Source organism: Neolamprologus brichardi, chromosome 3, assembly GCF_056152115.1.
Source record: "Neolamprologus brichardi isolate AB-2024 chromosome 3, ASM5615211v1, whole genome shotgun sequence".
Taxonomy (NCBI): Eukaryota; Metazoa; Chordata; class Actinopteri; order Cichliformes; family Cichlidae; genus Neolamprologus; species Neolamprologus brichardi.
The window spans coordinates 23,639,468-23,656,359 of NC_142106.1; the positions used below are offsets into that span (position 1 = coordinate 23,639,468).

Here is a 16,892-nt window from a genome sequence, read left to right on the forward strand (position 1 = left end):
TTTAGAAACCAATTCTGGTTCATCTGTTTCATTCAACGATCCGCTTTTACCCTTCTCATTCTCCGTTGCCACCATGCTTTTTCCGCCATGTGCGTATGAAAACAAAGGCACTGCACATGCGCGTTTTACCCATATTCTATCGCGATATTTCATTTTCTTATCGTTGCCCAACACTATACCGGTATTACCGTGAACGGTATGATATGGCCCGGCCCTAGATGCCATTGTTGCAACAAGTCAGTCTGTGAAAATTCTTCCCTCCTAGATATTCCATGAACAGCTGTAAGTGTTATTATTGCAAAGTGGAGGCATTTAGGAACCACTGCAACTTTCAGAGTGGGTGTGTCATCAACACTCTGCTGACTCAAGAACTGCAGAGCTCCAAACCTCCTCTGGCATTAACATCAGCACAAAAACAGGGTGCTGGGTGCCAAATGTAAGGTGGAGCAGTGTAAAACTTGCTGGCAGTGGACTCCAACGCAGTGGTTCTGTGACTTGACCAAGCTCTCTCCTCTATCTGGTAGTCGGAGGAGTCTGGGTTTGGCAAATGTTAGGATAAGGTTACCTGCTTGACCGGAGCTGTGGGGGTCTGGGCCCCCTGAGGTCCAGCGAAAGGAAATCAAGACATCGTAAACAATTCTCTGCTTTGTGGGAAAAATATGGGGAAAGTCTATTTCCTGTTCTATCATGACTGTGCCCCAGTGCACCGAGCAACGCCCATAGATGCACGGTGTGATGAGTTAAGTGTAGAAAAGCCTGAAGCGCCCACACCAAGCCAGACCCTCTTGTCCGACATCAGTGAACTTTCTCCTGCTATACTTGAGGGTAGAGAGCACTTATATCACCTTGCTGTTTTCCTAGAGAGTGTTTACATTTTAAAGATGTCAGTGGTGAACTGTCCAACTATTTTCACATTAAATTGTAGCTTAAAAACAAGTGTAGCTTTAAAAGAAAGCTGCTTGGCACTGCGGGGCTTGCTGTGTGCTGGTGGATACCCCGAGAGATTTCTGTGACTGTTAGGCTGTCACTCTCTGTGCTGATGCGTTAAAACATCCCCCTGATTGTTACAGAGGAACGTTACCATCACTTTCACTGTTGATGTCTGTCTGTTAGCCAGAACAGATTTAAAGATGTCACTTTGGCACCTGGGAAAAGGTCATTATCACCGTACCAAAATCCAGATTAAGTTTCAGTTATTGATAGATAGATTGATTTATTTTTATAAAAAAACAATGTTCCCCGATCTAATTTGTGCTTGTGTTGAATTTTTCCCCTACATTGCTGTTGGTTAAATTAGTATCAGATTTACAGTAAATGACATCAACACTATAATGATGTTCAGCTGAATTTTAGCCGTATTTAAATGTCTGCAAATGGTTTTATGCACCAACTGCATATTTGTTCAGTGAGGGATTTCCTGCCTTGCTAAAAGGCAGTTATGCTGGGATGCACTCTTGCTTTACAACTTGCATAAACACAGACAGGCAAGAACAGTGCTGGCTATGAAAAGGTTAAAGTCAGGCTAATGAATGAGTGACATTGTGTAGAAGTGCTGCTGTATCATGACAGACCTCTTCTCTAATGCAATGACCGTCGCATTAGACATTGCAAACATGCGCATACACACACTGAATAACAGCTTTTTTGTTCTTTTGTTTGTGTTTTTTCACAAAAGTTTGTTCAAGTTCATTGTTGTTCCTCATTAAATCTGTTCAGATTATCAGGAGCTCATATAAACAGATTAAATAGCACAGCAGTCAATTTAAGTCTTAAGTTTCTGTCTGCGTCAGCTGAGAATATCGAGCTTGGATTTCTGCAGATTTTTTTGTGTGTTCAATGCCCGTGGAGGTTGCATTGCTCATGTTTATTTCTTCAGAAACAGCTGAGTGCATCTGAGAGTTGTCCAGCTCATCCTGAGCTGAAGAGGCTTTTAAAAAGTCGTGTATGTGTGCTGAGCTCCACCCTGTGTTTAACAGCATGCCGGTGGGGAGGTTTGTCAGATTTAGCCATTAATGACAGGGAACCTTTACACATGTGCTCATTTTGTGGTTTTTCTACTGTAAAGTCATGGAAAATGCTTTTTCCTTATTGGGCTGCAGGTGTTTATTTCAAATATGACAGAGAGGCTCAGTCTTTGTGCTGGATGTTCAGCCATGAGACTGCATGAGCCGCATGTTAAACTACAGCGCCAAACGACATTTGGCTCAGCTGTGTTGGTGTTGGGCTAAAATAAAATCTGCAATGATGCTCATTCGAGGTGATGTGATGAAAACTGTTCATTTGCAAGGCCATTCATTAGCAGCAGTGCACCAGTTTCAAACAGGAAACTGTCAGCAGCTTCGGTCTGACTTCACCAGCAGCTTTTATTTTGAAGAAGAATTTCAGTAATGCTTTTAATTATTTTCGTCCTGTTCTCATTTATTATTTTATTAAAATAAAAGTTCTTTGCATTTTTGTTTTATTTTGAACATTTGGGAAAACTGTTTAAGTCAAACCTCATGTTAACCTTGTATACATAAAAATAAATGGTTGCCAGTCTGTTCCTGACAAAGAGGAAAACAGCTTATTAATTTAACACAATGCCAGCAGATACTGTAAGCCATCTGTGTCAGATTATCACTGGACAAAGCCCTGATGATATTTAAGTCCATCCATGGGAGGACGAGCATCTGATATTCACAATGTTGTTTATTGTCACAAAGTAGGTTTAGTGTTATTTACTAACATAATTAATTTGAGATCATCTGAGATGGTTGAGCAGAAGGGCCATGGTCATTTAAGATAGGATGACCCTTTCATGGTGTCAGAAGTCAGATTAAGATGGTCGTCTTTTGGCCATGTGTGCTCTAGAGAGGGTCACAGCTAGCTGCAGCTGCAGCAACTGAGCTTTCGAAATATGAGGAACACCAGTTAATCTACTGCAGATGGGGAAATGAGAAAAAAGAAGGAAAAATGAGTCACCAAACGTAGCCTGGGCCAGTGTTAGTATACCTGGGCAGCCCGCCCAAATAAAAGCTGTGTGTGGAAAAGAGGCACTGAACACTATTGTGTGGTTTGTAGTTCATGCTGGGAAGGAGTGAAAGCTCTCTGGAGGAGAGGTCATCTGTTTGTTTTCTGTGTCCTCACTAACGTCTTCCACTGAAAACTCACACTCTGAGAAAGTCAAGGGTTCAACTAGTCAGAGAAGAGTGGGAGGAACCCACCACAAGCTTGTTAGATCATGTACACACGGATCCACACACACCCTGCTGAGTCATCATTCTGCACTTGAAACACACACACACACACACACACAATCAGGGGTTTGCTGCACGTCTAAAGTGGGTTAAGATCCTATTTAGCTAGCTGTCGAGCAGTCAGCAAACTCCTCTCCAAAGATCCTTGGATAGAAGACGCACACGCACACACACACACACACACACACACACACACAGCAGCTGTTTGCAATGATGTCATAACTGAGAGCAGCTTTGTTGAACTTCTACCAAACTTTTACGCTTTGGGAACCACAGCTTCCCTTTCCCCCGTCTTTATTGTGAGCTTGTTTTCACTCTGCGTACGCCTCTTATAATTTGCATCTATATGAGCAGCCCTCATCTCTTCATAGTGTAATGGGTAATGGTTTCTCTGATGCAGCAGCAAATGCATATTAACCTGCATGTGATATGTTACAGTATTTTTAACATTATAGGATTAATTTAATTGTCAATTTCCACTTACAATGGCTCAGCGTAACATTTTTACTTCACTGAGCTCCCTAAGCCAATAGATAGCCCTATAGCTTAATTTAGAAGAATGTAGACTAATGTAGGAGTTGATTTGTATTTAAAAACTATTAGTAAGTCATTTAATAACTGAATAACTAAATGTGGTGTGCTGTTTTGCCTTCATGCTGACGACACCCTTCATTCTGCAGGTACTGCTGTTAGAAAGAGAGAGAGCCCATGTCGCAGCAAAGGTTACAAGAAATCTAAATTTTTTTTAAACAGCTGGCATTTTATCCGCATACGGTGCAGTGAGTTTTCACAGGACTCTGTGCAGGCAGGCATTAATTTATGCACAGCTCTCATAAGGTCCCAGCACAGCATTTCAATCCTTCACCTTGATTCTTCTTTTTCAGCCGTTCTCATGTAGATTTGCTGCTGTGCTTGGGGGTCATTGTACTGTTGCATGAACAACAAACAGCCTCACATTTGACCCTAGGATACTTTGCTAGACAGAGGATTTCATGGTCAGCTCAGTAACTACTAGGTGTTCAGGTCCTGTGGCTGCAGAGCAAATCAACACCCCTCCACCACTGTGCTTGACAGCTGGTATGAGCTATTTGTTCTTAGCTCTTGGGTTTGTTGCAGTCTCTCTGAGCATTGCACAGTCTGGCCTTTGGCTGAATTTCCAATGAAATCCACTCCTGAGAAGACTGCGGTGTTGTTAACACAGCTGAATGCTCCAAACCAGTAAACTACCACAACTTCAGCTTTTAAAGAGGTGCTTACACTTTCATCAGTTAATCAAGTACATCTGATTAGCACCCTCTTAGTTCCTGTAACAGCCGCAAACATGGACTCAGTTTATGCATCGAAACCTGTGAAATGTTTTCCACAGGAATGCACAGACAGCTAATTTATTTTATTTATTTATTTTTAAATGGCCTCCTAATTTATGTGGTGGTGTTGCTGAGTAAAACTGTCCACACGGGCGGTAAAAGCACTTCTGTTGTTTTTAATGTGAAAAGAGCTGTGCTACTCATTATTGAGGGTCCATTACAGCCAGTGTGTTTGGGAAACACAGTCAGTGGCCCAAACGTGTGTGTGTGTGTGTGTGTGAGAGAGTGTGAGAGAGAGAGAGCAGTCACACCATAGATTATATTGAATCCTTGCTTTTATTCACTACATTGCTTTGTAGTGAAACATCACTAACAGACCTGTGGAAGCCTCAAGACTAGCTCTGACCCTTCATGCACTGAAATGAATTACATCAGAGCATTTATGGATGTCTGTCACAGATAAAGGAAGCGGCGTAACAGAGATGGAGCCTGGCCATCGCAAGATCTTAGTGTCATGTCATCACAAATACATGAAAATACTGAAGATATCAGGATGCACAGTAATGTGGATACATACACTCAAGTCCCGAACGATTTAGAGGGAAGTGTTAGACGTGCTGCGCTCTATCAGATTACACCAAAAAAAATGAAGTAGTATTTGTTTCCTCCATCACAGGTTATGGTGGTAGTGTCGTTTTGAGCTGTTAACTGTGATGGTCAGAGTAGATTAAAAAAGGAACACATTGTCCTATGAGAACTATGTAATGTAAAAGTAGCCAGTGTTTGAGTATTTTAAGTGGTTTTAGAAGCTTATCATGTTGGAAGTGTCCAGTTTTCCTTTTCTGAAGGGACCTAAATATTTCTACACAAAGAAATACAGAGAAAATTAGCTAACCAGGCACTGCAGATGTGCTAACATGCTAATCTTAGTTTGTACACACAGGAAACCAGCCATTGTTTGGAGAATTTACAAGAGCATAAAGTGAAAACTTTCCACTATTGCCACCAAAAAAAGGGCACATGCTGCTGTGGCTTGTGTTATAGTTCTTGTGAACTGCCTCCCCCCAAAGCACTGAGGAAAAACAAATATGTGAGTTATAGACATGAAAGGCCGAAGGGATTTTCCTCATCCCCAAGGTAGAAAAACTAGGAGTGGACCAATGTCCTCCCTTCCGACTGCATCTACCCTCAGCAGTCTGTTTATTTATCACTGCCCTTGTTTGTACTTTGTTTTCTGCTCTGGTTTCATTAGCAGGCGGCAGTTTGCCTAAGTGTTTGCCAAAGGCAGGGCCTTATTATGTTTGTATGAGTGCATCTAAAGAAAGCAGTTAGTGACGTCAGACCCTGCTGTACATGCTGGGCATTTCCTGGTCTGCAGGAGGAAGGAGGGGGATTGTTAGCTGTACACAGGTGTGTGTGTGTGTGTGTGTGTGTCTGTGTTTGCTGCTTCAGGAAGGGGAAAAAACACAGGAAGTGCTGTGTTCATTATTACACAGAAATAACATGAGATTTTTCTATATCTGTCCTCTTGAGGTCGGGCGAATGGAGGCGTGCTTCATTTTAAATCTATGAATCCAGTTTTATGGTTTTGTGTGGTTTGTTGCAGGCTAGTTAGATTGTATAAAATGTAAGCTAGACATGTACTGACTGACCTACAGGGAAAAAAAGGCACGCATTTGCTGGTTTCCTGGTAGTAATCTGAGTATTTATTTATTTATTTTTGGCTCAAACTCATTGAAATATCTGCCAAAAATCTGTATTAACAGTTGCCCCAAGAATGGCTAGAGGAAGTCTTTCATACCTTATGCATTAACTTTTTATAATATAGCACAACAGATCGTAATCATCTGCTCTTTTCATTTTAACATTTATACCGTATTTTCACGACCATAAGACGCACCGTACTAAAAGGCGCAGTCTCAGTTATGTGTGCCATTACTGTATTTCACACACACATAAGGCGCGGGTTTTATATACAATCTACGCCCACACTTCCCCCTTTAATGTTCTCGTGGTGTCCTCTACTACGTCCGCCTTACAACAATAATACACACAAGCATACAAGTGTGCGTATTTAAAAATAGAGCGGGAGCAAAACTGAGTTTGGTATTCACATTTATTTTATCGGTAATCGTCATCAATCAAACCCTGTTTCTGAATTGAACACCTGCGCTAAATCTCCATCAAACATGCCAGGTTCACTTTCTTCACTGTCAGAGTCACTTTTCATTTTAACATTTATAGTTCCTTTTGTGTCTTTTGTAAAAATTCTCTTTTACTTCATTGATTCTGAAATGGCTAAATTTCCATTCCTTCTCTTTTGTTGTTAGATCAATAAATTACTTTTTCTTATTTTTAATTGCATTGCAATTAACATAACAAATTTGTTAATGTCATTTTTTTGTTCAGTATAAGCATGTAAAATAAAGACGATATTAAACTTATATATATTGTAACATTAATGATGAATTATAGATGGCAGCGATTTAATACCTAACAGGTTGCTTTATAAAGTGTCTCATGACATGATGATGCTCACTGAAACTTTGTGTTCTTATTATTAGACCGATCTGATCTTATGTATCCGTCTGACACTGACCTAAATTACTGGATCGGAAATCGTATACATTAACTATCAGAAAAGCACCTCACAAAACTTCAGACATAGTGTAACCCAGCTCATGACCGTAGCACGTCGGAAGAGTATGCATCACGTGATAGAGCGGCTGTGGCGTGCGAGACCTGTCGGCGGTCTGGTTGAGCATTTGGAGCCTCGCTACGTGCTTCCAAACCGGCTTTTAATCTCTGAGAAAGTTATCCTAGAGATGTAAAGCAAGTGTGTAAGTTCATCTCTGAATGTTTGTGAAGCATTGCCATGTTAAGCTTCACAACTGATATATGGAGCGACTGCCTCTCTCTCTCTCTCTCTCTCCTGCTGCTACTTCAATCATGAAACTGATCAATGATCAGCTGATCGGCTTTTCTGTCGCAAGTCCATCTCTTTTGTTTGTTTATCGCCCACATTGCGCCAGAAAGAGGAAACCAGCAGTTGAACAACAGCAGCACGTTTAAGCTTGATAATCTGTTGCTACAATTTATTTAATATTACTTTCTACACCAGGATCTTTTTCTACGTAGCTGACAGCTGGTAACTGTGCAGGGGCGGATCTAGCAAAGTTTTGCCAGGGGGCCAGGTAGGACTTTAACAAAAATTGCCCCCTCTTGACCATTACAGAGGATGTAGATTTCATCCACTTATAAGACCTGAGAGTTATGGTCAGGGGTGCACATAAGTGGTCCACAGTTGTGCATGCGCTGTCAAAAAAACGCGCACCAGATAAGAAGTTATCCGCTCGAGTGGGATTTTCACAGCACATTCTGCACCACATCTCTGTGCGTTCATCATTTGTTGGAAGCCACCTCACCTCCTGCAACCACTTCAAATTCAAATTCAAATTTTTATTTGTCACATACACAGTCATACACAGTACGATATGCAGTGAAATGCTTGGACAACTGCTCGTGACCTAAAGAAAAAAAGAAAAGGCTATGAATAAGATAGGAAATAAATATGAAAATAAAAAAGGGTAAATTTAACCAGGAAGGAATAAAATAAAATAAAATATAAAAATTAAGTTAAGAATGAGATAACTGTACAACACAAATTAGAATGAAGGGTAAATTTAACTGGGAAAGAATCAGATAAAATATATAAATTAAAGTTGAAAATAAAATAACTGTACAACAAAATACACAATACACAGTATAGAAGTATATAAGAATGTATGAAGAAATATAAATATATATATATACACACAATAACAGCAGCTGTACAAATATTAACTGGAAATGAAGAATATAATGTCCAGTGTTGTGCAATCCACATTATATAGTGTCTTGTGCAGTGCAAATATGCTTAAAGTGGTTTAAGTGATGAAGTGAAAACAATGTCCAGAATGTCCAGTGTGTGTAAGAACTATATGTGTGGGTCAGTACTGTGTGGTGGTGTGATTGAGAGACCGTATCGCCTGCGGGAAGAAGCTTTACCGAGAATACGCGCTTCTTTTGCGGTTCGGACTTCTTTGGACATTTCTTTAGAGGTGGAGGAATACCAAAGTAATTGCTTAAAGGAGCTTCTTCAACATCTTCAAGAGTTCTAAACAAATGTCTGTCCTCCTCCAGAAAATCTTATGTACGCAAACGCACGTTGCAACTTCTTATCGGGTGCACGTTTTTTATTTTTATTTTTATTTTGACAGCTCATGCGCACCTGCGGACCACTTATGTGCACCCCTGGCTTTGGTCATCTTTTATTTACAGCCTGTGATTTAAACATCAGCATTGTCCCAGACTTTCAGAATAAGTACGTCATCATGTAAATCTTGCAAAAATTTTGTGTGGCTTTTCAGGATTTTCATGTTGTTAAAGAAATGATCACAGCATGCAGCCCAACTCTTTGTCTTTGGAGCCTTCCATGCTGTGCGCCCTGCCTTTACAGGGGAAAACAAAGTGTGGATAAGAGGTATTTTGCTTTATTAATCCTCCTGTGTCACTGCCAGCACCGCTTTAGTTTGTAGTGAGCTGAAAACAACATTTGAGCTGAACTGCTTTGACTGTTGGAAAACTCTGAGTAGTTACCGTTTAATAGCTGTGTGATCTTTAATAATGAGTATAATCAGGGGCACAGTTACTGTGTCATTTTTCTAGAGTGAATATCCAAGTATGTTAAATGGAAAATATACAGTTTGCACAGTGAAGCTGCAAAGTTTCCCAACAATCACACATGGGAATAAAATAGAAAACATGCAGTTATTAGTTTTGTTTTTGTTTGACCAGCAGTCCAAAGACAGAAGACATATATTCGGTGAGTACATTAAGCAAACTGCCCACATTAGTGTCGTTTTTTTAAAACATGATCAAAACATTTTATGCATATGAGGAGAATTTATCAGTAATTTGACTGTTTGAGCTAAAAATCACAGCACAGACTGCCCATAAGCCCTGGAGCAATGCGGTGAACTGGAAGCTGCTATGGTCAACCCCAGCTGTGAATGATGCTGGATTGCAAGCGACCTCTACTGGAGATTTAGAGGAGATGCAGTTGTTTTCTTTACTGTTCTTCTTTTAGAAGAAGCAGTAACCTGTGCACGGTTAATGCTTTGATTCTTTCCTGAATGCTATCATATCATAGCCGATAAAGGTTTGCAGGTTTAGGATTAATTAGTTTTCAGATCAAAAGAGACAGAGGGAAGAAATAGTGCACGCTTGAAGCTTTCAGGCTTAGTGAGCTAACTTCAGATTTAACTGTGGGTTCGACGTGTTATGAAGGTTATTCATTGGTTGGACCTGCTTTGGAGGAGGATTTGTTAGGGGATATAAATGATCTGGTCATGGCTCATGGCAACAGGGCCTTTTCCTGATGAGCATCGGGGAGAAACAGATTCCTAAAAACACATTTAAGATAAATTTTAAGCCTCAATAAGGGATTCTCAAACAGGATGCTTGCTTCTTTTTGGATTTTATTTATTGCTGTCCATAAAGATAATCATTGTAAATTATTGTGTTAACAAGATTGTTAGTTAAAGTTCTTTATTTGGAGCAAAGTTCTACAAGAAAGATACGTTACTGAAAAAGTGCTTTGGCACTCTGTGGTAGTATTGTAGACTATGTTAAACTTAATCATCATCTCTGCCTCCTCTTGACGACCTGTTTGCTGATTCGATTCAATTTTGCCTCAGACAGTCAGAAATATTATAATTCTAATCACTTATCAGTACTGATACATGTGAGACTTCATCAGAGGTGTGATCATCACAGCAGATACCTTTGTGTCAAAGTAACTGAGGATAAAACAGAAAAACACGAGATAAACAGGAGATTTTCCTGGCCTGACTTTTTATAGCAGATAACCTTAAAAATATTCTGCATAATTTTAAGAAGTTTAAATTTCTTCAGTACTAAACAGCAGAACAGGCTTTCCTGCCGGAGGTCATTTGAGGTATATATAAAAAAAATAGACAGCGGCTGACAGCACTCTAAACAACGGTAGACTGGTGGGTAATAAGCGAATGAATAATGCGGAAAACAGAGATTGGAGACGGGAAACTGTTCTTGAAGTACAGAGAGAGAGAGAGAGAGAGAGAGCTGTGCATGAAGTGTGATTTTTATTGTGATGGAAGCAAAACAGCAAAAGTAAGAGGGAATTCATGATGATGTTATCAAATGTGAAGTGTAGTTTTCCTCTTTCCTTTGCTGCTGGTTCAGTGAATTTTGGTCTGAGAGAGACAAAACCTGCAGCTCAGAATGTAGCGCAAAAAAGACGTAAACACAGCGCGGACCCGACGCATCAGAATCAGTGAGCTGTCGGCTCTCAGCCCCGACGGCGTGTCCGTAGGGTGAGAAAGCCGAGAAAAAGAAAGCTGATTCTGATGTGTCTTTGTGTGGAATCCGTTTACCTGCTCTCTCATTTACTGTTTGGTGGTTGTTGAAGTTGTTTTGTGAGCTTTAACCTGAGATTCTGGCGTTTCTGGCAAAATACATTTATATTTAAAAGTCGATTCAGGATTTAATGAATCGATATCGCTTAATTCAAGATACTCAGCTGCTGGTCACACCGGTGCGACCTAGGATTTTTTTTTTTTTAGTCGCACCATTGGTCGCACTCTAGAGCCCTGGTGTGTGTGTGTGTGTGTGTGTGTGTGTGTGTGTGTGTGTGTGTGTGTGTGTGTGTGTGTGTGTGTGTGTGTGTGTGTGTGTGTGTGTGTGTGTGTGTGTGTGTGTGTGTGTGTGTGTAACCTCTTCCAGGTTTTATCAGGTTTGTGTTCCTTTGTAAAATCAGCTGCTCTGCTGCCAACACTGCGCTGTGTAGGTGAGCGCCCTCATGGCGAGTCTGATAAACACTAGGATGATGTGTTTAGTTGATCTCCAACATCATGTGACCTGAGCACCTGATTTCTTGGGATCAGTGAAGCCACAAAAAATGTATGAATGACAATACTGCAAAACATAAAGAATCAGGTAAATGAATTATTTAAATTAATTGAGAATAATACCAAAAATACATTTAGAGATAAATAAATTTAGCTGAAATGTGAATTTATATTTAACTCCATCTGTATTAGTTGACTTTCCCTTACTATTGGCTATCCCATTTCATTTTCCATTATAGGCAAACTTTAAATCATTTAATACTTTATTATTAATTCTTTTAATACAATATCAATGTGTCATCATCAACTGATGAGCCACAGACGCTGTAGGAAATGTTTGTTGAAGCTTGGTTAAGAAGAAAGGCGAGTTGTTGATGGAGAAGTGCAGAGCAGATCAGGACCTTCACTGTGAGGGTGGTGCAGGACATGTATGAGACAATAGAGTGGTGTGTTACATGGGTTTAAGGTGGGGGTACAGTTACATCAGGGATCAGCTCTCAGCTCCTCCTTGTTTGCAGTGATGATGAAAAGTCTGACAGATGAGGTCAGGCAGGAGTCTCTGTGGAGAGAGGTGGAGCTATGCTTTGGATAGAAGATTCATGACTGTAGTGAAGGAGGACATGCAGAGGGTTAGTGTGACAGGAGGATGGTGGGGATAGGGTGAGATGGAGGCAGACGATCTGCTGTGGTGACTCCTTCAGGGAGCAGGTTACAGCAGGAGGATTATTAAAAAAACAAAAAGTTTTGTGTCACTGTTTGTCCTAAATAAAAGTACTATTACAATTGAAAATGACTTAAATGACTTTAAAAATAAATAAACAGAATATTTTGCAGTCTTTCTCACCAGCAGTCTTCTCTTTCTTTTCTTCTTGTTCGTCTTCAGGTCGGTGTACGATGGTCAGGAGCATGGCCTGTTCATGGAGAAGCTGGATGCTCGGATCAGGAACCATGACCGAGAGATCGAGAAGATGTGCAACCATCACTTCCAGGGGTTCGTGGACTCCATCACGGAGCTGCTGAAAGTGCGAGGAGAGGCGCAGAAGTTGAAGGTAAGGCGTGCCGGTGAGGTCTGCGTCACAGGTACGATGGCGAGCACTTGACTGTAAAGCATCTGAATTAACGTCTTCCTCCTTTGTGTCTCTCAGAGTCAGGTGACTGAGACTAACAGGCATCTTCAGGAAAATGGCAAAGAGGTAAAAGCTCACAGGTTCACACAGAGAAGTCCTGCAGGCTTCTGCTTACGTCCTCACTGATGTTGCTCTCGTCACCTCTTCCTCCTGCTATTTAGCTCACCACCTCCATGGAGGAGCTCAGACAGTGTCGGGTGCAACAGAGAAACATCGCCACCACGATAGACAAACTGACGCACTGTCTACCAGGTAACACCCAAACACTCAGTGTGAATCCCCCTTTATTGTATCTGCTCTGTTTATTATTGTTTTAGAAGATTAATCATCGTTTTGAGGCAGCAAACATGCTTGAAATTTCTGCACATACATTAAGTCGGGTGAAAATGTGTGGGTTTTCTAGGTCTCACCCAAAACGAGGGGAGCAAATGGCTTTGCAGCCCCAGCTACAAATGACAAAAGATGAGCTCCCCTGCTTTGGTTTCACGTACACATATGAAGTTTGGTTTAACACAGGAGTCGTGCCCTGAGCACAACCGGAAGTTTTGTTCTAGTGTTTTCAAATTTCTCCCATATGCACATATACAAACGCAAGTATTCTCACCGCTTACGTGCTTACTGGCAGCGTGTGGTGATAATGATGTCACATCTGCGGGCACCACAGCAGAGTTGTAACCCCAAGTGCACGATTGTGTCAGTTTTTGCTGCCATGTTAATGAAGCTCAGAGATACACAGGTGAAATGTAGAGGGAGATAAGCAACTGTTTGAAAGCTCTTTTTGGAAAAATAAAAACCACTCTGCAAAGTCTTTACTTCCAGTTATGACTTCATCGTTATTGGCACTGATGTGGCCTTACTGTCGGAGTTGTGAAACCTATTTTTCAGGAGTGAATGTCAGGATGATGCTACATTTGAATGGATGCAATCAATTTCCTGAGATTTCCTTCCCGGGGTGATTAAGCACGAGTTTCCTTTCTTGGACTAATTACTGTTTTTTTCCTTCTTTCCTTCCAGTTCTTGAGATGTACAGCAGACTTCAGGAGCAGATGAGGGCCAAACGGTAATCATCGAGACTTTTTCTTTGTTGATGTGAATATATTTTCTAAAGGTATCGTGCTGTTCTCATTCCAAGTGTGGGGAACACTGCTGTTTTGTCAGAGCTACTACTGTATAGTATATATCTGTATAACTTCACATCCTTCTTGGATCATGTAGATTTTTGCTTGCTGGCAGCCACAAGATGGAGCCAGAGCACTTCCTTGAGCAGCTAAGACAATTTCTCTGCTTCTTTCTTCCCCTTCTGTCCTCGGGCTGCCTCTAGATAGGAGTCTTGGCTGGTCATAAATTTGTCATTTTGTTTGTGTATTTTTCCCCGTCTCCCTGTCCCGCGGCTGCTGGGCTCTCAGAGAGCAGGAGGAGGTCAGCCAAAAGAGAACGCTCCTCGAGAGGGAGAGCCTGTGTTTGAGCGATGCAGTGGAGTGAAGTGGGCTGAAGTGTCTGGGGGATTTCTGTGCTGCCAAATCTCCGTGAGGTGTATCGGAGTGTGTTTATTTCTGTGTGTGCGAGCACTCCTAGGTTGTTGGGTGTTTTTTGGTCATGCATCTGTGTGTCTGTCAGTTTTCCAAGTGGAAATTAAGATGTTCAAAACGAAACCAGATTAGCTGCGTTCAGGCGTGAAAGCTGAAAAAAACAAAGTTTGGCTTGAGACGAGTCAGACTTCATCCTGAACTTTCAAACCAGCTCACTGAGTGATTGAACAAACAAGCTGACTGCACTTTTCCAAATGCTTTGTCTCTGTAGGTACTACCCCGCGCTGCGAACGTTAGAACAGCTGGAACAGACGTGTCTTCCCAAAGCGGGTCAGTACCGGTTCTGCTCCATCATGGCTGAAAACATCCCCAAACTGAGGATACAGATCCGCGACACGGCCATGTCACAGCTGAGAGACTTCCTGGAGAGCATTCGGAAACACTCGGATAAGATAGGCCAGACCGCCATGAAACAGGTACACAAGCACCCAGAAACCCGCACTTTGGGCTGAGAAAGTTCAGCTGACATGCTCTGATTCACAAGAGATGACAGATTTATTAAATGTGGCTCTGTGTATTTATTCTTGCACTGTGTTGGAGTAGCTTTGCGTGATTTACAGTTCAAAGCAATCCTCATTTATCTCATTCTGGGCCTCGGTGCAGATCCTCAGCTCTGTTTCTCTTTTCCAACTTCATTCTGATTGGCTGCCCCTCCCAAACAAAAGATTTAAACTACAGGTGGGTGTGGCCTTTTGACTGAGAGGACCATATTAGGGATACATCTACTTATACAGAGAGAAGAGCGGAAAACTGTATTACAGCAGCCAAACAGCCACAAACTAGATGTGTTTTGTTAGTGGGTTCTGAACTGTGCCAGAAACCTTCACTCTGCTGTGATGGTAGCGCCCTGTGGGCTGTGATGGATTGACCGTTTCTTGGAGGCCTATTGGAGTTTTTATCATTATTAAACTGATGGAACAGTCAGTTTGACATCTTAAAGTTCAAGATTCACACAGATAAATGTTGTAAAGGTGAGTACAGGAGCTGTGTGTGTTCTTGGACTGAGTGAAGTGAGTGAAACGGGTAATACATCTGCCTATATTCATCATATTTTAGAGATCTGCTTCCGTTTTCGAGTTACATAATATAAAAGGTGACACTTTCAACAATTGTTTTCAGAGGGTAGGGTTTGTATCAGGTGTGTTTTTGAGGACCATTTTTAAACCTTAACTTAATCTTCTGGCTTTATCTGGTGCTCAGGAGATATTGGAGCTAACAACAGAGCACAGCAATGTGCCAAAAGTGGACAGAACTCGCTTTTCAAGATCTTTTGGCAAAGTGAGGACATTCAGCCTGTCTTCACCTTGAAATAGGCTTTCAATGTCAAGACCTGTTTGATGGTTAAGGCTCAGTTTTTAGGTTATAAATCATTTACTTAGTCAAAAGAGCAAACTTGGGTAGCAAAAGTTTCACATGGTGCAAACAGCTAGAAATTTGAATAAAATGTGGTTTAACGTTATGGACTAGTGTTTTAGTGAGGACCGCTTGGAGTTATAGAAATGGTCTATCCTTACTGTCACCCCTTTACACTACCTCTTTGTGTGTGTGTGTGTGTGTGTGTGTGTGTGTGTGTGTGTGTGTGTGTGTACCAGTGTGAGATGTTAACATTTCTAGTGTCACATACATCAGATACGATGTGACAAATAAAGAGACTTTGACTTTGATCCATCAGCACTCATCTATGTGTAAAAGGCCTTTACACAGTTTTTCTAGATGTGAACTTGTTACATACACACTGATCACGTCTAAGAGGCACAGAAAGGATTTCAGAGAGCTGATTGACCCGGAGCAGCATCTAGCTGTGTATCTGAGGTAAAATAGTATTTTCACATCGTCGTACATTCAGCACTGCATGCTATGAATGCACTGATCTGATTGGTCAGATCTTTTTATTCACACGTGAAAATCGGAAAAAATCTAACTTGATGGGAAAAAACTATATTTATCCTGTGACAGTGTGCGGTCGGTGTGAGCGCTGCATTAAGGGTAGGGAAGTCCAAAAATATGAATGTTCTTAACATTTCACAGATTTTACGTGTCTGGTGTGTAACGTCGTTTGGTGTCTTTGATGAAGACTGTATGTTACTGCCTGTCTAACTGACTTCATCCTACAACTGATTTTTGTTCTTCATCTTTTCTGTCTGATAATTGGAAGCAGCCTCTGTGCGTGTGCGTGTTGCTCTGTGGTTCCACTGCCAGTAAGCAAGTACGTTGGCTTGTCAAGGAACACGCACACATGCACGCACACATGCATGCACACATCCACTTACCTCATTGTTTTGTTTTGTTTTTTTCAAGGCTAAGGAAGTTATATATGTCTGTGTGTTTTATGTTCTCTTGTGGTATCCGTAGCTCAGAGTGAAGGCCTCCTTGTTTATTTGCGGGCTTCCATTATTTGGGGAATGTTGTTCCATGGAAGTGCAGGATGAAGGGATGGGAATGATGATGGAGTGGTTCACGGCAGACGTACGAGTGGATGGAGGCTTAGAATAAAGCACGCTGCACATTTGCTTCTGTTTTACATTCTAATAATTACTTCCCTCATTAGTGCTTTGGGACATTCAGCAGTGGTGCACCGCTCTTCTGCCGGCCCATCCAAAGCAGCAGCCGTTCAATCAACCTGCAACTTAAATACAGATACCCACAGATGTATTTCAATTCAACAGTAAATGTAATATTATATAGTAAATCTAAGTTCTCTACG

General features: G+C 41.3%; 1 protein-coding gene across 2 annotated transcripts in view; it reads left to right on the forward strand.

Moving 5' to 3' along the window:
• exoc6b (exocyst complex component 6B) overlaps positions 1 to 16,892 on the forward strand; it is a 139,273-nt gene that overhangs the window by 6,215 nt on the left and 116,166 nt on the right. For both annotated transcript variants that reach the window (XM_087835100.1, XM_006803410.3), the window contains exons 2-6: positions 12,356 to 12,521; positions 12,618 to 12,665; positions 12,761 to 12,851; positions 13,614 to 13,659; positions 14,400 to 14,604. In XM_087835100.1, coding sequence (XP_087691226.1) covers positions 12,356 to 12,521; positions 12,618 to 12,665; positions 12,761 to 12,851; positions 13,614 to 13,659; positions 14,400 to 14,604 — 556 coding nt within the window. The remainder of the gene's footprint in view (positions 1 to 12,355; positions 12,522 to 12,617; positions 12,666 to 12,760; positions 12,852 to 13,613; positions 13,660 to 14,399; positions 14,605 to 16,892) is intronic.